Source organism: Enhydra lutris, unplaced genomic scaffold (genome assembly GCF_002288905.1).
Source record: "Enhydra lutris kenyoni isolate GAN:26980312 unplaced genomic scaffold, ASM228890v2 scaffoldscaffold34, whole genome shotgun sequence".
Lineage (NCBI taxonomy): Eukaryota > Metazoa > Chordata > Mammalia > Carnivora > Mustelidae > Enhydra > Enhydra lutris.
The window spans coordinates 6,005,212-6,028,015 of record NW_019154118.1 but is presented as its reverse complement, the minus strand read 5'-3'; the positions used below and the strand labels follow the sequence as shown (position 1 = coordinate 6,028,015).

Here is a 22,804-nt window from a genome sequence, read left to right as displayed (position 1 = left end):
GAAATCTGTCAGAGAAACTTGGCAGGCCAGAAAGGAATGGCAGGAAATATTCAAAGTGCTGAATGGGAAAAATATGCAGCCAAGACTTCTTCATTGAGCAAGGCTGTCATTCAGAATAAGAGAGATAAAGAGTTTTCCAGATAAACAAAACCTAAAGGCATTCCCAATCAGTAAACTGATCCCTGCTAGAAATTTTAAGGGGGGAACTCTTTGAGTGGAGGAAAGAAGACCAAAGCAACAAAGATTAGAAAGGAACAGAGAACATCATCAGAAACACCAACTCTACAAAAAACACAATGCACAATGCGCTAAATTCATATCTTTGAATAATCACTCTGAATATATATGGACTAAATGCTCTAATCAAAAGATATAGGGTATTAGAATGGATAAAAAAATTAATAAAAAATAAGATTCATCTATATGTTGCCTGCAAGAGACTCACTTTAGACCCAAGGACACTAGCAAACTACAAGTGAGGGAGGAGAACCATCTATTATGCTAATGGATGTAAAAAGAAAGCCAGAATAGCTATACTTATATCAGACAAAGTGTATTTTAAAACAAAGACTGTAACGAGAGATGAAGAAGAACATTATATCATAATTAAGGGGTCTATCCATCAACAACTGTAAATATTTATGCCCCCATTTAACAGCAAAGGACAGATCATCTAAGCAGAAAATCAACAAGGAAACAATGGCTTTGAATAACACACCGGACCAGATGGACTTAACAGATATATTCAGAACATTTCAAACTAAAGTAGCAGAATACATGTTCTTTGCAAATGCACATGAACATTCTCCAGAACAGATCATATACTGGGTCACAAATCCACCCTCATCAAGTATAAAAAGATTAAGATCACACCATGCGTGTTTTCAGACCACAACACTAGGAAACTTGAAATCAACCACAAGAAAAAATTTGGAAAGATCACAAATACTTGGAGGTTAAAGAACATCCTACTAAAGAATGAATGTGTTAACCATGAAATTAAAGAAGAAATTTTAAAAAATACATGGAAGCAAATGAAAATGAGAACACTTTGTCCAAAACCTTTGGGATGCAGCAAAGGCAGTCCCAAGATGGACATATACTGCAATAAAGGCCTACCTCAAGGAACAAGAAAAGTCTCAAATATACAACCTAACCTTATACCTAAAGGAGATACAAAAGAACAGCAAATAAAGCCTAAAGCCAGCAGAATAAAGGAAACAATAAAGATTAGAGCAGAAATAAAAGATATAGAAACAAAACAAAATAAAACAAAACAAACAAAAACACCCATGAATGGTTCTTCAAAAGAATTAGTAAAATTGATAAACCCCTAGCCAAACCTATAAAAAAGAAAAGAGAAAGAACCCAAATAGATAAAATCACAAATGGAAGAGGAGAGATCACAACCAATACCACATAAATACAAACAATTATAAGAGAATACTATGAAAAATTATATAACAACAAACTAGGCAACCTGAAGAAATGGACTAATTCCTAAAAACCTACAAACAAGCAAAACTGAAACAGGAAGAAATAGAAAATTTGAACACATCCATAGTCAGCAAAGAAATTGAATCAGTAATCAAAAATCTCCTGACAAACAAAAGCCTGAGCCAGATGGCTTCCCAGGGGATTTCTACCAGACATTTAAAGAAGAAAACTGTGCCAAAAAAATAAAAATGGAAGGAAAACTTCCAAACTCCTTCCATGAAGCCAACATTACCCTGATTCTAAAACCAAAGACCACACTAAAAAGGAGAATTATAGGCCAATACCCCTGATGACATGGATGGAAAAATTCTCAATAAAATACTATTAAATTGAATGCAACAGTACAGTAAAAGATTTGATCAGATGGGATTTAGTCTTGGACTATAGGGGTGGTTCAAGATTTCCAAATCAATCAATGTGATATACCACATTAATAAAAGAGATAAGAACCATATGATCCTGCCAATAGATGCAGAAAAAGCATTTGACAAAGCACAGCATCCTTTATAGATAAAATCTTCAACAAAGTAAGGATAGATACAACATACCTCAACATTATAAAGGTCATATACAAAACACCCACAGTTAATACCATCTTCAGTGTTGAAAAACTGAGAGCCTTTCTCCTACAGTCAGGAACAAGAAAAGGATGTCTACCCTCACCAAACTATTTAACATAGTACTGGAAGTCTTAGCCTCAGCAATCAGACTAAGTAAATAAATAAATAAAGGCATCCAAATTGGCAAAGAAGAAGTCAAATTTTCACTATTTGCTGATGACATGATATTCTATGAGAAAACCCAAAATACTCCATCAAAAAATTTTTACAGCTAATACATGAAATCAGCAGTTGCAGGATATAAAATCAATTGCAGAAATCTGTTGCATTTCTATACACCAATAATGAAAAAGCAGAAAAAGAAATCAAGGAACTGATCCCATTTGCAACTATACCAAAAACAGTAAGATATCTAGGAATAAACCTAATTAAAAAGGTAAAAGATCTATACTCTGAAAACCATAGAACCCTTATGAAGGAGATTGAAGAGGACACAAAGAAATAGAGAAACATTCGATGTTTATGGACTGGAAGAACAAACACTGTTAAAATGTCTAGATTATCTGAGCAATACATTTAATGCAACCCCTATCAAAATACCACCAGCACTTTTCACAGAGCTAGAACAAACAATAGTAAATTTACATGGAACCACAAAAGACCCTGAATAGCCAAAACAATCTTGAAAAAGAAAAAGCTGGAGGCATCACGATTACAGATTTCAAGCTATATTACAAAGCTGTGATCATCAAGACAAAATGGTACTGGCACAAAAACAGACACATAGATCAATAGAACAGAACAGAGAACTCAGAAATGCACCCACAACTATATGTTCTATATAATCTTCGACAAAGCAGGAAAGAATATCCAATGGATAAAAGACAGCTGCTTCGACAAATGGTGCTGGGAAAACTGGAGAGCAACATGAAACTGGACGACTTTCTAATACCTTACACAAAAATAAATTCAAAATGGATGAAAGACCTCAATGTGAGACAGGAAACCATCAAAATCCTAGAGAAGAACACAGGCAAAAACCCCTGCGACCTCTGTCGTATAAGTTTCTTACTAGACATGTCACTGAAGGCAAGGGAAACAAAAGCAAAAATGAATTATTGGGACTTCATCAAGATAAAAAGCTTTTGCAAAGTGAAGGAAACAACAAAACTAAAAGGCAGCCTACAGAATGGGAGAAGATATTTGCAAATGACATATCTGAGAAAGGGTTAGTATCCAAAATCTATAAAGAACTTATCAAACTCAACACCCTCCCCAAAAAAAACGATAAAAATCCATTTAAGAAATGGGCAGAAGACATGAATAGATACCTTTCCAAAGAAGACATCCTGATGTCTAACAGACACATGAAAAGATGTTCAACATCACTCATCATCAGGGAAATAGAAATCAAAACCATAATGAGATACTACCTCAGGTCAGAATGGCTAAAATTAACAACACAAGAAACAACAGTGTTGGCGAGGATGAGGGAAAAGGGGGCCCTCTTGAGCTACTGGTGGGAACAGAAACCGCTGCAGCCACTCTGCAGAACAGTTTGGAGGTTCCTCGAAAAGTTAAAAATAGAACTACCCTACAATCCAGTTGCACTACTTTGGGTATTTACCCAAAGGATACAAAAATACAGATTAAAATGCACCTGATGTTTATAGCAGCATTATCAACAATAGCCAAACTATGGAGAGAGCCCAAATATCCACTGACTAATGAATGGATACAACGGAGTATTACTCAACCACCAAAAAATGAAATCTTGCCATTTGCAAGAACGTGGATGGATCTAGAGTGTATTATGCTAAGTGAAATAAGTCAGAAAATGACAAATACCATATGCATGGAATTTAACAAAGACAACAGATGAACAAATGGGAAGGGGGACAAGAAGAAAAGGAGAGAGGAAAAAAAGCCCTAAGAGACTCTTAAAGACAGAAAATAAACTGAAGGCTGATGGAGGGAAGTGGATGACAGATGGGTTAGATGGGTGATGGGTACTTAAATAGGGCATCTGTTATGATGAGCACTGGGTGTTGTAAGTAAGTGAAGAATCACTGAATTCTACTCCTGAAACCAATATTGTACTGTATGTTAACTAAAATTTAAATAAATAAATAAATAAATAAATGAAAATAGTCTTTATAACTAAGAAATAGAACTTAAAACTACATGTAGTTTTACATAAAACAAAAAGCTCTTTCTAAAAATTACTTATCTTTTTCCTTTTTTTAGGGTTTCAATTACTCTAAACAAAACATACACTTACATACCAAAACCTGCAGCCTTTGTTCAAAGCACTGTTTAGTGGAAAAATTTCCAAACTTCAATGCACTTATTAAAAAAACAGTGGCTAAAAATGAGTATCAACAATACCTACAGAGTTTTATTTCTCTCAAGAAAAGCATATATAAAATAGTATTTATATCTGACAAAGTTGATTTATGATAACGCTAGTTTTCCAACATCAAGCAAGTGCATACATATTGTTATTCACAACTCTTCCAAGAAAAAAAAAAAAAAAAGAACTGAACTCTGAATTCAAGAAACAAACAACAACAACAAAAAAGTAACAAAACCAAGAAAAGGCGAAATAGTAAAACGTATGCTCGGGAATTCATAGTAAGAGAGGAAGGAAGAGCTGGAGGAAGAAAAGGAAAAAAGGGTGAATGTAGAAAGGAAGAGAGAAGGAGGCAAAGAAAGGAGAGACAAGAGAAGGGAGGGAGGGTTTCCTAATGAGACCAAACTTCAAGAATATCTTGTACAACTTACACCCATAAATTTGAAAAACCTATATAAAATAGATAATTGTCTAAGAAAATACAAATGAAAAAAATTGGCCAAAGGACACACAAAAGAACCAGTCTAGACTTAATAATCAAATCATATATTAAAATGGTAAAGGTTAAGTCCTTGAAAAGAAACCAGGCCAAAAAGGTTTTAATGGGAAAATTCTACTAAATCTTCAAAAAACAGGTTAATTCCCATTTCCACAAACTTTCAGGGTATTTATTTTTAAAACGAGATGTGACCATGAAGTGCACCAAACTCAGTCTAGTGGACAAGTACAATATATAGGTCAACATCACTAAATATTTCAAAATATTTAAGTCAGCAGATTGTGTCCCAGGAATAAAAAGATATTTCAACAATCTATTTCTATGACCAGAGTAATTCTTTGTCCTAATTTTTAAAGACAGTGTATTCATGCTCTATTAAAGATTAATAAAGGTATTAAAGTAAGGACATGACATGATACACCCTCTCTTGCCTATGTTATTATATCCTTTCTCCTCTTTACCTTGTCATATCACCAGTTCATTTAAATCAAGCTCAGAGTTCATCTACAATCCATAATAGCTGGAAGGAACCTTAGCTGTCATCTTTTTAGCATGAAGACAAGGGAAACAAGGCTAAGATTAACTGGCAATCTCCCTAGTGGTCAAGACAGTATGGCATGATGAGAACATAACCAACAGCTGGCCACACCCATTCTATGCCACATCAGAATAATTTCTCCTCAACAGGACAATGCCACCTTTCACCACAGGTTATACCTGAAGATATTAAACTAAGATTTCAAAAGGAAAGTCAGATAATTTGGCTAAGGTCTGCCAAAAATGACTTAGAAATAGGATTTGGATACATCTGTGCAATCTAAAGCATATGACTTGCTAAACCACCAGAAAAAAAATACACATGGGCTTGAGAATTATTTTATCAGGTACAAATTAAATCAGAAACAAAGGAATGCTTGAGGATGCTCAGTGCCTATTCTGCTCTCAAAAGGTAGAATATGATTTAGAACTACTCTGTCCTTCAAAATGAGAGAAAAACTTGTAAAACATTCTATTTTACAAAAAACATATATGAGGAAAGTCACAACCCTTTGCTCTAAGCTTTAAACATTGAAGTCATCTTTCTTTTCCTAAAGCATTCTTTCAAAAAAATCACAATCCTTTGCTCTAAGCATTAAACATGGAAGTCATTTTTCTACTACCAAAGCATTCTTTCAAAAATTGTAACTATTACCTTTTTCCTACAAGTTCTTCCAATTATTTTACACTTACATTTAAGTTTTTTTCTTACAGAAACAGTATCTTGCTCTGTTCAAACTCTGTAATATAGCAAGAATAATGTTTCTACTTCAGTAAATATTCTACCTGACTAAGTAACTGCACAGGATTTCCCTGTATGAATTATCCATAATTTACATAACCCATTCCAACTTCTAAACATTTGTATTACTTATTTTCTTTTTTTTTAAGTTTATTTATTCATTTAAGTAATCTCTATACCCAACAGGGGGCGTGAATTCACACCACCAAGATCAACAGTCCTGAGTTCTCCAAGAGCCACAACTGAGTCAGCAAAGCATCCCACATTTGTATTACTTCTAACCTTTTACTACAGATGATGTAATGAATACTTGGATAGTCTTCTGAGACTTGGCCTTTATTCATGATACCACAGTCTCCACTAAGAGAATTCCTATAATCCTTTAAAATATCAATCAACATCTCCTCTGCACAGCATTTATCTGTTGCTTCAAAATAGTTAATTTCTCCATATTTATTGAATATATATATGTACAAATAAATGAGGACATGAAATTAACTCCAAGGTAACATAGCTTGATTCTAATACGTATAATTATCCTTCTACAGTTTAGTCTTCCATTTAAGTTTAAAAGAAGAAATAATGTTGTCCTACTTTTTTTAATCTTTACAACATACAGTATTCTGCCACAACACTGCCAATACACCATAAATGTTTATTAAATGACTGACTTCCCAGCATATCTAACAAGAAACATCACAAAGATGTATCTTCCATTCAAGAGCACTAATGAGCCCCTGCTACTGAAAGACTGTGCTAAGTCCTACAAAAATAAAAAGTGAGACATATCCTCCAAAGAGTTTACAATTAGGAATACCAAAAAATAAATAAAAATAAATCAAGTGGAAACCATGATATAAAATATACAATTTGTATAAACTAGCAAATTTCAAAAATAAACTTAGAAACAACTGTCAGTATTTTAAACGCATATACTCTTGACCCAACTAAACATCTAATATGATTTAATGCATATACTCCCATCAATAAAACCTGGAATATACACCAATATGGAACTGATCAAATTATGGTATAATAATAAAATGAAATACTACATAACTGAAAATAATGAGGCTAATCCAAATTACTAAAATAAAAAAATATATCCCAGATATACTTTCAAGTAAAAAAACAACTTTCAAGGCAGTATTTATAGTAGCAATCCATCTATATTTTTAAATTATAGATAGCTAGATAGATGGTTATAGTTGGAGCTGTATCTAGAGATATTGCTATATGTGTTACAAAAAATTCTACCCAGACACATAATAGTTAACAAGAGAGAACATAAAGGGAATTTTAACTTGCATTTGTAAATGTCACAATCCACTTTATTTGCTGTTTCATTATTTATATATACTCATGATAATATAAAGAATATATTCTTGGGGCGCTTGGGTGGCTCAGTGGGTTAAGCCGCTGCCTTCGGCTCAGGTCATGATCTCAGGGTCCTGGGATCGAGTCCCGCATCAGGCTCTCTGCTCGGCAGGGAGCCTGCTTCCCTATCTCTCTCTCTGCCTGCCTCTCCGTCTACTTGTGATCTCTCTCTGTCAAATAAATAAATAAAAATCTTTAAAAAAAAAAAAAAGATTTTAAAAAAAAAAGAATATATTCTTACCATACAAGAGCAATATTTAAATGCTGAAAAGAACCAAAATATTAAAAAAGCATTTTTAAAGCAAATTTTATTTTTCAAACATAAATTCATTTGTCCATTTACTCAACAAATGCTCATCAAATGATTTTTAATGTGTCGGGCACTACTCTAGATTGCTGAGGTGGAAAAAAAACAGAATAAATAATAATAAGATAATTAGCATGCCAGACAGTAGAGAAAAATAAATTTGGAAGATAAGGAATGTTGGTGACGAGTAGCTGCAAGGAGAAAAAGTACTCTCTCTCTGAGAAGATAACATTTCAGCAAGTATTCAAAGAGGGGAAGGTAGTAAGTTATGTGGATATCCAGGGAGAAGAGCTTTCCAAGGAAAGAAAACACAACTAAGTCCGAAGGTCCTGAGAAGGGAGCCTGTATACTGGAGCAAAAGCAACTGTGGACAGGATACTATGTCTCAGGAAAAGAGAAGTAAAAGAACAGATGAGGTCAAAGAGGTTAAGGGCAGATCTGATAATTCCTTTTAGGAAATGTTAAGAAATTTGACTTCTATTATGGAGAAGATGAGAAGTAACTGGAGGGTTTTGAAAAAGTAACATGATCTGACTTATATTTAAAATACTCATTCTTGCAGTTGTGCCAAATAAGGCTTTTGAAATAATCCCCCTTAAAAGACCACAGCAGATAGAAGAGAAACAGGTAGTCGGATTTCCTTTATTTTAAACTTATTTTAAATTTTACTTTTTATTTTAAAGATGCCATTTTTTTTTTAATTTTAAATACAGAGCCAAGAGTTTTGCTGACAGACTGAATGTGAGGCATAACAAAAAGAGAGAAGTCCAAGATGACTCCAAGATTTTGTCCTGTCTTAGGAACAGGAAAGACGGGTTTTACTATTGACCAACATGGACAAGACAGCAAGAGGAGCAGGTCTGAGAGGAGACTGTTCTAGGCATGCCAGATCTGAGATGCTGATTAGTCATTCACATGAAGATGCTGAGCAGTCAGCTATGCAACACTAGAATTCAAAGAGATTATGAAAATTTCCTCTGTATATTATATGATAATAAAATTACTGGCCCAAATGAACTCTTAATATTTAAAGTATTTCATAAGCAATTGTGTTTTACAGTCTAAACAAAAGTGAAAATCATACTTGATATTAGATTAATAAAACTTATTGTCCTTTTATAACTGAGAGTCTTAAACATGACTTTGTCTAGATTTAAAAACTTTAGTGTTCTGCGACATCTTCTAGGACACAATGGCTTACTGCAGTTACATAATTTCAGTATGTGAGTAGAAAGAGCTAGAAACACAAACACAAGAAATCCATAAATCTAGGAGAAATTCCTAAGATCAGGGTGAAAAAAAAAAGTATATGCAAACTACAGGCTGTCCCACATTTGAGACATATTAAAAAAACAACTGAGTCAACAGGCAGTGTGAATAACCTACAGGGATATAATAGAGCTGCCAAGCATAAAGCTGATGACCTATTCCAGACACATTTAACAAAGTTTTCATACTTATTTATTCCTTAGAACATACTGTCAATCTTATATTTAAAAATAAGTAAGGATTCAAGGCACCTGAGTGGCTCAGTCGTTTAAGCATCTGACTTGATTTCGGCTCAGGTCATGTTCTTAGGGTTCTGAGATCAAGCCCCATGTCAGACCCCAAGCTCAGCATGGAGTCTGCTTGTCCCTCTCCCTCTGCTTCTCTCCCCAATTGTGCTCTTTCTCTCCTTCTCTCAAATAAATAAATAATATCTTTTAAAAAAAGGTAAGGATTCCAGGAAAATGGTGGAATGGGAAAGCACCAGGAATCTCCCATCTAAACAACAGCTCCCTAGATAGCAGATCTGGCAGAATCTGCCTGATGCAATTATATATTTGTAATTCTGGAGTCTACTGAAGGCCTGCAACTTCCAGGGAAAGGTCTGGTTAGTAAGTTATGCTAATTTCAGTCCATTTCAGCTCTTAGCACAGTAGCAGCTAACCATGCCCAATCACTCAGCATTCAAGGCAACCATACATGCACTGAAGGAGCAGAATCAAACAGATTGGGGTAGGCAAAAAGACCTTGCCCCACAAATATCAAAGAATCTGTGCTCTGATCCCTAATTGCTGGTTCTGATCTCAGAGGGGCAAATAAACAGGTAGATGGCCAGTGTTGTTAAACCTCTCTATGCTGCTGCAAGAACCTAACAGCTAAAGTCACTTCCAAGAAATTTAAAAAGCCTATATACCTTTTTCCTCCTTCAATTTTCTGTTTCCCCTCCGAGGAAGCCAGACATTAGACTAGAACATTGAAGAAGAACTGCATATACGGGAAAAATTAGAAAGTGTCATGTGATCAGTGAAGGCAAAGGCTCACAGAATATCTGAGAAGACCTCCAGTTTTCACCTCAGGCTAATCCTTGGCACTGAGTAGGCCTACAACAATAATGCAGAAGAAAGAAGGAAGAAGGAAGGAGGAGGAGAAGAACAAGAAAAATAAAATCTGGGGAAGGGGGATAAGAACTCATTTTCAGAATTACCACATTATTACATTAAAATGTCCTGTTTGAATCAACAAAGCATACAAAGAAACAGTAAATGATGGCCAATTGAAAGGGCCATTCAAAACAAAGCAACAGAAACTCTTCCTAAAAAAGTGATGGTGGATCTACTAATAAAAGACTTAAGACAATTGTCTTAAAGGTAACCCAAAAACTAAAGAAATATGTGGAGATTATCAAGAAAATGATGAAATGAACCAAATGGAAATATCAACAAATATCAACAAAGAGATATACAATCTAAAAAGGCACTGTGGGGGCACCTGGCTGGCTCATTCAGTGGAGCACGCAACTCTTGATCTTGGAGTTGTAAGTTCAAGCCCCTCATTGGGTGTAGAGATTACATTAAAAAAGAATTAAAGGGGGACGCCTGGGTGGCTCAGTTGGTTAAGCGGCTGCCTTCGGCTCAGGTCATGATCCCAGCGTCCTGGGATCGAGTCCCGCATCGGGCTCCTTGCTCAGCAGGGAACCTGCTTCTCCCTCTGCCTCTGCCTGCCTCTCGGCCTACTTGTGATCTCTCTCTCTCTCTCTCTCTGACAAATAAAATCTTAAAAAAAAAAAAAAAAAAAGAATTAAAGGGGCACCTAGGTGGCTCAGTGGGTTGAGCCTCTGCCTTCAGCTCAGGTTGTGATCCCAGGGTCCGGGATCGAGCCCCGTGTCTGGCTCTCTGCTCAACAGGGAGTCTGCTCCCCACCCCCTCCGCCTGCCTCTCTGCCTACTTCTGATCTCTGTCAAATAAATAAATAAAATCTTTTTAAAAAAATAATTAAAAAGGATTGTGTGCCTTTAAGTATAATCACTATGACGAAAATTTTATGAGAGGAAATTAAGGACAAATATGAACAGACAGAAGAAAGAATCAGCCAACCTGAAGATAGGACAATGGAAATTATTGAGTCTGAGGAACAGAAAGAAAAGAGAGAAGACAAGTGAACAGAGTCTAAGGGACCTATGTGACGCCTAAGAGACCTATGGGGTTCCATCCCATATACATTATGAAGGTCTCAATGAAAATGGAGAAACAAAGGGGAAGAGATAACATATGAATATATAATGGCTGAAAACCTCCTAAATTTGATTAAAGACATGGATAGAAGCTAATGAACTCCAAGTAAAATGAACTCAAAGAGACTCATATCAAAACACATGAGAATCAAAACTTTCTAAAGCCAAATAGAGGCATACCTCATTTTGTTGTGCTTCTTGGATACAGTGTTTTTTAAAAACTGAAGGTCTGTAGCAACCCTGCATCAAGTAAAGTCTGTTTATGCCATTTCTCCAGCAGCATTAGCTCACTTTGTGTCTCTGTGTCAAATTTTGTTAATTCACTCAATATTTTAAAATTTTTTATTATTATTATATTTGTTATGGTGATCTGTGATCCATGATTAAGACCTGTTGAAAGCTCAGATGATGATTAGTAATTTCTGCAATTTTTAATTAATTTAATTTTAATTTTAATTAAATTTTTAATTAATTTAATTAATTTAATTAATAAATTCTGCAAATTTTTAAATTAAGAAATGTGTGTTTTTTAGACAATGCTATCATGAACTTAGGCTACAGTATAATGTAAACATAACTTTCATACACACTAGGAAACAAAAATTCATCTGACTCACTTTATTGCAATAATCATTTTATTGTGGTGCTTGGGACCAATTCTAAAACATCTATAAGGCATGCCTGCACAATGAGAGAATCTTAAAAGTAGCAAAAGAGAAGCAACTAGTCACACAGGTGACTAGTCACAAGGGCTCCTCAATAAGATTATCAAGTATCTTAGCAGAAACTCTGGAGACCAGAAAGCAGTGGGCCAATATATTCAAACTGCTAAAAGAATGTAAGTGTCAACCAAGAATACTACCTCCAGCAAAACTACCCTTCATAAGTGAGAGACAAATTAAGACATTCCCAGTTAAACAACAGCTAAGAAAGATCACTGCCAATATACCGACTCTGCAAGGAATTCTAAAAGGACTCCTGCAAGTTGAAATGAAAGGACACTTGACAGTAACTCAACCTCAGTAAAGGTAAATACGTGGGCAATTATAAAAACCAGTATTATTGTAACAACTATTTGTAACTCCAATTTTTTTTCTACATGACTTCAGAGATTAATATTTCCTTTAAATTATGAGTATAAAAGCTAGTATTTCTAGCTTTTTCAGTTTATAACTACACATTTTGTTTTCAACATAATTTAAGAGGCTAATACATTTAAAAATTATTAGTTTATGTTTTTGGACACACAACATACAGACGTAATTGTAAGACATTTATAACTGAAAGGGATGGAGACCAAGCTATAAAGGAGCATAGTTTTTGTATGTCATTGCTGTTAAACTAGTATAATTTTAAATTAGAGTATTATAACTATAGGATATTAAATGTAATCCCATTGTAACCACAAAGAAAACAGCTACAAAATATACACAAAAAGAAATGAGAATGGAATTTAAACGTTTCACTAAAAATAAATCAACTAAAAGCAAAAGACGATAATGCAGAAAATGAAAGACAAGAAATCTACAATACATACAGAAAAAAGATAGCAAAATGACAGAAATAAGTCTTTCCTTTTCAGCATTTACTTTAAATAGGGATGAAACACTCCAACCAAAAGACAGAGATGGTAGGGGCACCTGAGTGGCGTAGTCAGTTAAGCACCTGACTCTTGGTTTAGGCTCAGGTCATGAACTCAGGGTCATGAGATTTAGCCCTGAGTCAAGCTCCGTGCTCAGTGGGCAGTCTGCTTGAGATTCTCTCTCCTCCCTCTGCCCCTCACATCTGGGTGCTCGCTCTCTCTCTCTCAAATAAATAAATCAGGGGTGCCAGGGTGGCTCAGTAGGTTAAGTATCTGCCTTCAGCTCAGTTCATGATCCCAAGTTTCTGGGATTGAATCCAGCATTGGGCTCCCTGCTCAGTGGGGAGTTTGCTTCTCCCTTTGCCCCTCCCCCCCACTTGTGCTTGCTGTCTCTCTCTCTCTCTCCTTCACACACATGCACTCTCTCCCTCTCTCAAATAAAATTTTTAAAACATGAAAAATAAAATAATCTTTAAGAAAAACAAGAAATAACAATGGTTGGCAAGAATATAAAAAAAAAAGAAACTTGTACATTGTTGGTGGGAATGCAAACTGGTGCAGTCACTATGAAAAACAGTACAAAGGCTCCTCAAAAAATTAAAAATAGAAATACCATATGATCCAGTAATTCTACTATTGGGTATTTACCCAAAGAAAACAAAAATACTAATGAAAAAGATATATGTAACTCTATGTTTATTGCAAGATTATTTACAATTAGCCAAGATACGGAAGCAACCAATTATCCATCAATAGATGAATGAGTAAAGATACATTGAATATATACACATATACACATACATACATACATACATACAATGGAATATCAGTCAATAATAAAAAGAAGAGTGAGACTTTGCCATTTGCAACAATATGGATGGACCTACAAGGTGGTACACTAAGTGAAGTAAGTCAGACAAAGACCAATGCCGTATCATTTCACTTATATATGGAATCTAGAAAACAGAAAGAAAAGAAAAAACAAACGGACTCTAAAATATAGAGAACAAACTGATGGTGGCCAGAGGGGAGAAGGGAGGTGGGGGGGAATAGGTGAAATAGATAAAGGGGATTAAGAGGTACAAACTTTCAGTTATAAAATAAATAAGTCATGAAAATGAAAAGTACAGCATTGGGAATACAGTCAATATTATAATAACGTTGTTCGGTGACAGACGGTGACTGCACTTACTGTGTAATGTATAGAACTGTTTAATCAACATGTTGTAAACCTGAAACTAACGACACTGTATGTTAATTGTACTTCAATTAAAAAATGACAGAGATGACAGAATGAATTTAAAAAACATAATCTACCTAGATGCCGTCTAGAAGACTATCTTTGGATCAAAAGATACAAATAGGTTATACAGAGAAGTCCTAAAACTCAATAAAACAAAACAAAACAAAACAAATTCAAAAATGGGTAAAGGATTTGAATAGACATTTCTTCAAAGAAGATACACAAATGGACAATGAACACATAAAAAAATGTTCAACATCACTAATCATGAAAGAAATAAAAATTTTAACTTACTCATCAGTAGGGAAAAATGTTCAAAGATTGCAAATATATGGCCACCCAGAACTTCATCTCTTTTAAACATTTGATTATAAGTATCCAATGGTGATATTCTCTGTATCTCTATTGCCCCATCATGCCATGGACTATCCACGCTCCATCCTCTCTTTACTGTTGTGAGCGGAGTCAGTAGTGTCTTTAAAGCTAATCAGATTGAGGAACCAGGAATCAAGGGGTGGAAGTTGGGGTGGGACCATTCAATATGACTCATAGTGACTCACTAGCAAAATTTGGGCTTCCTGTCCCCACAGTTGTATGCTCTACTACCCTAAATATCTTAGTTCTAAAGGGAGGAACACTTCCACCAGAAGACAAAGTAACAACCCCACTGACCTGAAAGTAACTGCCACCCGGCTACTGTGGGTTCCTCTAAATCAACAGGCCAAGATGTGAGTTTTGGCATTAGCTGGGATGACTGACCCTGACTACTGAGGGAAAATTGGGACTGCTACTCTACTACAGAGGTAAAGAAGAATACATTTGGAATACTGGAGCTCCCTTAGGACATCCCTTACTACCGCTGCCCAGCCACTGAACACAATGGGAAATTACCAGAACCCAATTCAGGCAGGGCTATTAATGGCCAGATCCGGAATTAAGGTATGGGTCATCCCATCAGGTAAAGAACAAAACCAACTGAGATTCTTGCTCAGCACAAAGGGAATATAGAATGAGAAGCAGAAGAATGCAGCTGTAACTCCAGCTACAGCCACATGACCGGTTACACAAGCCAAGACTATAATGCCATGAATATAACCTTCTTATTTTGCTCTGAATGTGTGCATGTGTGTGTGCATGTGCATGTGTGTGTGTGTGTGTGTGGCGTAGTAAATATCTGTTTTCTTCTCTCTTATCACCTTACATAAGATTTGTATCATTGTACTTAAGTATTTTTAACTTTATATTATAGTATTTAAGTTAAAGGATATCAGGAAGAGTAAATTACCCAGGGACTTTGTATACTCTTCTAGGAAAATGCTTAGAATGTTTTGGTTGTGAAAAATAGTTGATCATGATGCTAGGCAGAAGCAAGACCTTCTTATTTATTAGAGACTCAGAATGGCTTAAGGAATGCCAAGTTGGGGGCGCCTGGGTGGCTCAGTGGGTTAAGCCTCTGCCTTCAGCTTGGGTCATGATCTCAGGGTCCTGGGATCGAGCCCCGCATCAGGCTCTCTGCTCAGCAGGGAACCTGCTTCCTCCTCTCTCTCTGCCTGCTTCTCTGCCTATTTGTGATCTGTCAAGTAAATAAATAAAATCTTTAAAAAAAAAAAAAAGTAATGCCAAGTTGGCAGGATGGACTGTGATTATTAATTTTATACATCAACTTCAGGTCCGACATTACTCCAAATAATTCTGTGAAGTTATCTTTTAGATGAGATTAACATTTAAGTCAGAAGACTGAGTAAAGCAGATTGTCCTCCCTGATATGGGTGGGTCTCATCCAATCAGCTAAAAGTTTTTAACAGAAAACAAAACAAAACTAACCTCCCTTGAAGAGCACTCTCTGCCAGCAGACTGCCCTTGGACTCAAACTACAACAACAACCCTTCCCTTTCTTTTCAGCCTATTCTGGAGGTTTTGAACCTAACCATGCCTCCAATCACATGAACCAATTACTTAAAAAAATCTCTCTCTCTCTCTCTACCCACATACACACACACACACACACACACACACACACACACACATACACACACAAATTGGTTCTGTTTCACTGGAGAACTCTAATATAGCCATATTTTTAAATAGTAATAAAATAGACTCCTTTTTTTAAAAAGACTTTATTTATTTGACAATGAGAGAGCACAAGCATGGGGAGTGGAGAGGGAGAAGCAGGCTCCCCACTGAGCAGGGAGCCCGATGTAGGGCTTAATCTCAGGACCCTGGGATCATGACCTGAGCTGCAGGCAGACGCTTAACCAGATGCCCCTAGACTCCTTTCAAAAAAGACTGGTGGGTACCAGAGAAAATACTGAAATAGTCGACCACCAATGATCCATACAATTACAAGGGCAAGGCATCACACAGGAGAAGGTCATTAGCACTCAGCTCCAGTGCTACGGTTAACATCCATTCTGACCAGTTATTATACTCGGGGTTTTTAGTATCACTCTTTTTCACACTATAAATATGAATTCCAAGTAACCTCAATGTTCAAGTCAAAGCTATGAAACTTAACGGGAAAAAAAAAAAGACAATTTCATAACTTCAGAGAAGGGGAGCAAATCCTTAAATATGACAGAAAAACTACAAGCTAGGGGCACCAGGGTAGCTCAGTGGGTTAAGCATCTGCCTTAGGCTCAGGTCATGATCCCAGGGATGGAGCCCCACATTGGATTCCTTGCTCAGCGGGAAGCCTGCTTCTCCCCTGCCTGCCACTCCCCCTGCTTGTGCCTGCTCTCTCTCCCCCTCTCTCTTCCTATATCAAATAAATAAATAAAATCTTAAAAAAAAAAAAAAAACTACAAGCTAGGTTTTTGCATACATAGAACCACACAAAATACATAAAATAAAGAACAAAATAAATGAAGCCTGTACAATGAGAGCAGCATAAAGTGAGTGTAGCAACATGCCGCAATGTGAGAGATACAAAAACAATACAGGACTAGACGCAACATGAAAGAACATCTAAAATATGTAAAGCAGTCCCACGAATGAGTAAGAAAAATACAAGCAAATCTATAAAACAAAATGAGCAAAAGACCTGATCTAGATTTAAAACAGAAATCTCAAGTGCCCAACATTTGAAAAGATGTTCAACTGCATTAAAAATCAAGAGATTGAAAATTAAAATACAGTGAGAGAGACTTACATCTCCATCAGATGGGTAAAAATTAACAAGTATCAAACAACCAAAAGTTGGCAAGGATGAAGAACAGCAACTCTCATTTACTGTTTAGGGAAGTATAAATTTGTAAATCATTTTAAAAAATAGTTTGGCTTTACTCAGTAAAGCTGGACATGTGGATCTGCTATCACCTTGAAATTCTACTCCTAGGTATACACCATGAGACACGCCTGCGTATATGCACCAGGCTATGTATATAATAGTGTTCCAAAAGGCCAAAACTGATGACCCAATTTCCAACAAACAAAAAAAGAATGGATAAATTACTTGTGTCATATGTTCACTGTAGATTAACATATAGTAACAAACTGAACCAACTATAAGTGCAGACATCTACAGGGACCAGTTTCACGATGCTGAATGAAAGAAGAAAGAATACACACAGCAATGAAGCCTACCCAGGTTTGAGAGTTCAACCTACCCACAGCACCCCTGGTCCTTCTTATCACGTCCTACCTTTTTACCACAGATCTTATCTTCTTGGCCATCCTCTGTGTTCTTTAAGAATGCATCTTTGGTTTTGGTTGTGGTTGTTGCTCACTAATACAACCAAAGCACCTACAACAGTGCCTGGTATAATATACTACTTAGTATAGGTATAATTTAGTATTCAGTAAGTATTTGCTGAATGGACTAGAATAATTCCAATTATTTAAGTTCAAGAACAGGCAAACTAAACAACATATTGAATAGGGATATAGATAGTAAAACTATAAAAAATTAGAATGAATACTATAAAAGTCATGGTATAAGTAATCTTTAGGGTAGAGAAGGCAAATGCAACAGAGGAAGGACACCCAGGAAATTTCTATCTCTTACCCTGGGGTTTAAAATGTACACATGTATGTATAATAATATATATATGTATATATTTTATAAACATACATATATTTATACACATACTATACCTCACAATAAGAAAAAATATTGAGAAAACCTCCATTAGTACATCTCCCCCATGCTACACCACTTCACTCTGATTTAACCATCATGACTCTGACCCCACCTAAGAGTCAGGTAACAACTAGAATGCTTCATGCTAGAAAACAATAGCAAACTTTGTCTAGGAATCTAATAGAAATGCTGAGGTTTATACTGATCCTATTATACTATTTCCCCTTGAATTAGGAGTCATCACACATCAAGTATTAGTCAACAGAAAAAAATAAAAGTTTTCACATCCACCAACAAGACATCAACAGAAAAAAAACTACTTCTAAGTGTTACCTCACAGATACATAGATTTAAGAGAAAGATATACAGAAAAGAACAGAGATATAGATATATCTTAATCCAGTATGTAGGAAATATTTCAAATATACCTGTATGCTGCCAAACTCAACGTTCTCATAATGGAAATGTGCACATTCAGCCATCTTCGGAAAGTGACCTTTAGTGAAGGGTAACCTGAAGTACATGAAATAACTAAGTGAGATGCAAGATACTGGAACAGTCAAAATTACTAAGCCTAAGGAAAAAATAAAATGGGTCGGAGAGCTCATGCAAGCAAAACTATTTAATAAGCACATGCGCATGAGCACACATATATCCACGCAAAGTTTTCCAGAAATACAGTGAATCAAATGAAAATTACATTTAGAGCGCAGGTCAAAACCAAAATGAATTAAAAAAATAAATAAAAATAAAAAGCATCACTACACTCTCCTATCCTTGACTCAAGGCAAGGCCCATAGAAAATTTCAGTGAATGTTACGAAAACTGTGAAGAGCCAACTGCGAATCAGAAGCAGCATTCCCAACAAAAAATAAAACCAGATTTTACCTGTGAATGTTGTCGCAGCCCATCAGTCCTGGATTAGTGGGTCTGGATGCAGAATGAATATTTTTATCTTTGTCTTTCTCTATTTACAATGAAAACATAGCTGCCTAACCCTCTGCCAGGTGAAAAGATGGCTTTTCTGGTTTTGTTTTTTAATACCAACTTAATGGGATGGTGGGGGGTGGGGTAATTAAGGCTTCAGTTGAAAAGTATGGAATGGTTTTTCTGTTGGAAACTGAAATGGAATACCTTCAGATATTTTATATAGGAATCAACTACTAGCATCCAATTCAGGTTTTCTCAAAGGCAGAGCTGAGATATAGCAATCCCATAACTCAAACAACAGGCTGATTTTTCTAAATGAGTGAGAGCATGTATTAAGGGCACCAAGACAGACACACTTGGATTGCTCCTGTTGAACAAACACACTCTAACAGCCAATGACATAAAGTTGTCACAAGAACAAAATTAAAGTATATTTTTAGACAAGCAGATAATCTTCAGATCTATTCCACTAATTGTTAAGTCATAATTTAGGCTTACAGTATAATGTATGGACAGTAAAAGCATATTTAGTAAGAAATCTAAAGAAAAGTTTTAAGAGAACTAGAAAACTGATTCCCATTTTAAAAATTCACTTAAAACCCATGGTACAATTCCACTTACTTTTTCACATGTTTAACCTTCATACTGGCTGTACTGCCACATGTCTTAAGACTAAGATCTCCAGGGATCTCTGGAACATCAGCTCCTCTCGCCTTAAAAAAATAAAAACAAAAGATTTAGGACTATTCCCTTAGTATAAATAGGTTTTAAAAAGCAGATTATAATTTTAATGGTTCTGCTGCCTGTACCAACAGCAATACATACTAATAATCTCTTCTTAAAACTATAACTTACTTGAGTCTTGATTTACTAAGAATAAGGAAAAAATATTCATCTAATTCAAATACTTAACTGCATAAGAAAAAATTTTCTGTGAAATATGAATTATTATACTCTTATAATCAAGTTTTAAAATCAGCTGCTATATTATCTGCCTCAACAAAAACTAAAATCTCCCCCAGGGAACTGGAAAAAATAACCTTGGTTACGGTGATTAATAAAAGTTAAAATGGCAATATGAACATAATTAGAAGATCACAACATGCATTTCTCACACCAAAATACAGGTGACATCTGTTTCTAGCTTACTCTTTTGTCTGCCACAGTTTTCAGATATGATTTTTTAATTCTAGTGACACACTTCAGCTGCACGATTTTAAAAACAAACTGAGGATGAGAAGGGTCTTCATATTCTACACAAAATAAACAGCAAATCCAATTATCTATCGTAAAAAAAAATTTACAATATATTACCTATGGTTTGTAACAGAAAAACTGAGTTATTATAGCCAATGCTACAGAGTGCAATAGGGAAGAAAATACAGGATGAGAAGTTAAAATGACTTAAGAGGAGATTCGCAAGGATGTATATATAATATAATACTATTCAACCATAAAAAAGAATGAAATCCTTCCATTGGCAACAACATGGATGGATCTTGATGGGCATTATATTAAGTGAAATAAGTCAGAAAGAGAAAGACAAATACAAATGATCTCACTTATACGTGAAATCTAAAAAACAAAACAAACTCAAAAAACAAAAACAAACAAACAAAAAAAACCAAACTCATAGATACAGAGAACAGATTGGCCGTTTGGGATGCAGGGGTAAGGGATAAACTCTAACTCTAGACTCTTAAAAAAAATGCGGTGAAATTGATCATGTAAATGACAATTCAGGTTGATAATATCCTAGATGAATACTGTACAACTTAAAAATTATGATAAACAATATATTTAACGACAAAATGAAAATATTTTCCACTAGTCATTCATTCAACTGAAAAGACTTTATCACACAATATTTTGCAACAACTTAGATCATCTTAATTTGCTAAAATAGTATGTAACAATATTCTCTCGATTTTTACAAAATCTGTGTACCAAAATTTACCTGACATAAAGAAGTTTGCTGTGCTTAAATTCCCATTAAAATTTCTAATAAAGTTGGTTTTCATTTATTCTGTAAATTATTCATATATTGACTTAAAAAGGGTTATAGCACACAGACACACAGCAGAAGAAAAGACCAGTGAACTTAAGAAGCAGCAAGAAAACAACGCACAAAAAATTGTTTGTTTTTTAGTTTTTGTGTGTGAAAGAAAAAGACCATTAAAAAAAGTCTCACTGACATATGCAACAACATAAAGCCATTTAACATACATGTAACTGGAAAAAACCAAAACCGTACATGTCACTGAAGGCAAAAAAAAAAAAAAAAGGGAGAGGAAAATGCCCTCTGGGGATGGTAAGAGGGGGATTAAGAAGAAGAGGAATAGAAAAAACATTTGAAAAACTGATCAAAAATTTACAAATTTTATGATGATTATGAACACACTGATCCAGAAAACTTCATAAATACAAAGTCTGATAAACACTTAGGAAATCACACAGGGCCTATCACAATCAGATGGCTAAAAAGCACTGATAAAGAGAAAATCTTAATAGCTGTCAAAGGGGAAAAAAAAGAATATACATTACATTCACAGGAATAAATAGAATAAAAGCAGAACATTTGGACTAAGCACTTTTAGTTGCTTTTTTAAATAAGTGTCAACACAGAATTCTATATCCAACAAAATTTATTTCAAAAAAAGAATATGAAGTTTCCAGCCTCTTCCACTCTTTATAATAAAAATTCTGGAGATAACAAAATGAGATAAAATATAAACATGCAACTACTTTAGAGCTCTAGAAAATTTAACGAGGCAGGTAGATTTGGAAGCACACTCGAAAGTTGAAGAGTGATTAATACAGTGGCAGTGTGCTCCTTGTTTTCCCCCACTCTGTTACCTCCTGGATTGACCCAAGGACAGGCTGAATCAAGATGTAAGTAACAGGTAGGGTCAGCAAAACTCTCAGGGCAATCCAACTTTCTAGCCAAAGGACTTGAAAACTGCCCCTTGAATGTGGGGGAAAGAGCCAAGAGATTTTTTTTTCCCTCATTGATCTCTTCCAAACTGGCCCAAGAACAGACCTGACACCATTTCAGCTGTAGCATGGGCACATAAGATCCTAAGTGAAAACCCATTCTTCTGAATAGAAAAACAATTTAAAAAGGACCCTGTTATATAAAGATTATAGAGATAATTTCCTATTTTTTAATTTTTTTCCTCACTACTTAGACCTACCAGTAGCCCAGTCGGGAAAAAATATGTGCAATACCAGAGACTAAAACTCAGAGAACGCCACCCTTCCAGTCCGAGAAACCAGGAAAAGCATCCTTTCAGAGCACTGTGTGTAAAATCCCTAAGAAAAATAAGATGTAGCAAAGGCTGTAAAACTGAACTGATGCTAAAACTACCACCTAAGGAAGTCCAGAAAGAAAGTTCAATCTGAACCCAACTAGGCTGATGCCTGACAGGACCAAAAAAAAAGTCAACATTCTCTAGATGATGTTAGTGGAGCCAGTCTCACAAAACAACATTCAAAATGTCCCTGATGTAATCCAAAATTACTAGATACACCAAAACCAGTAAAATATGGGCAATTCCCAAGGGAAAAGACAATCAAGAAATGCCAACTGTGAAATGAAAC

General features: G+C 35.3%; 1 protein-coding gene across 2 annotated transcripts in view; it reads right to left on the bottom strand.

Annotated features, from left to right (window-relative positions):
• The window catches only part of LOC111153776 (Rho GTPase activating protein 32), a 205,468-nt gene that overhangs the window by 136,786 nt on the left and 45,878 nt on the right, over nucleotides 1–22,804 (bottom strand). Inside the window, exons 3-5 of one of the 2 annotated variants that reach the window (XM_022513009.1) lie at nucleotides 19,826–19,917; nucleotides 19,163–19,204; nucleotides 18,703–18,787 (exon numbers count right to left, since the gene is read on the bottom strand). In XM_022513009.1, coding sequence (XP_022368717.1) covers nucleotides 18,703–18,787; nucleotides 19,163–19,204; nucleotides 19,826–19,917 — 219 coding nt within the window. The remainder of the gene's footprint in view (nucleotides 1–18,702; nucleotides 18,788–19,162; nucleotides 19,205–19,825; nucleotides 19,918–22,804) is intronic. The other variant, XM_022513011.1, reaches the window with a different exon arrangement.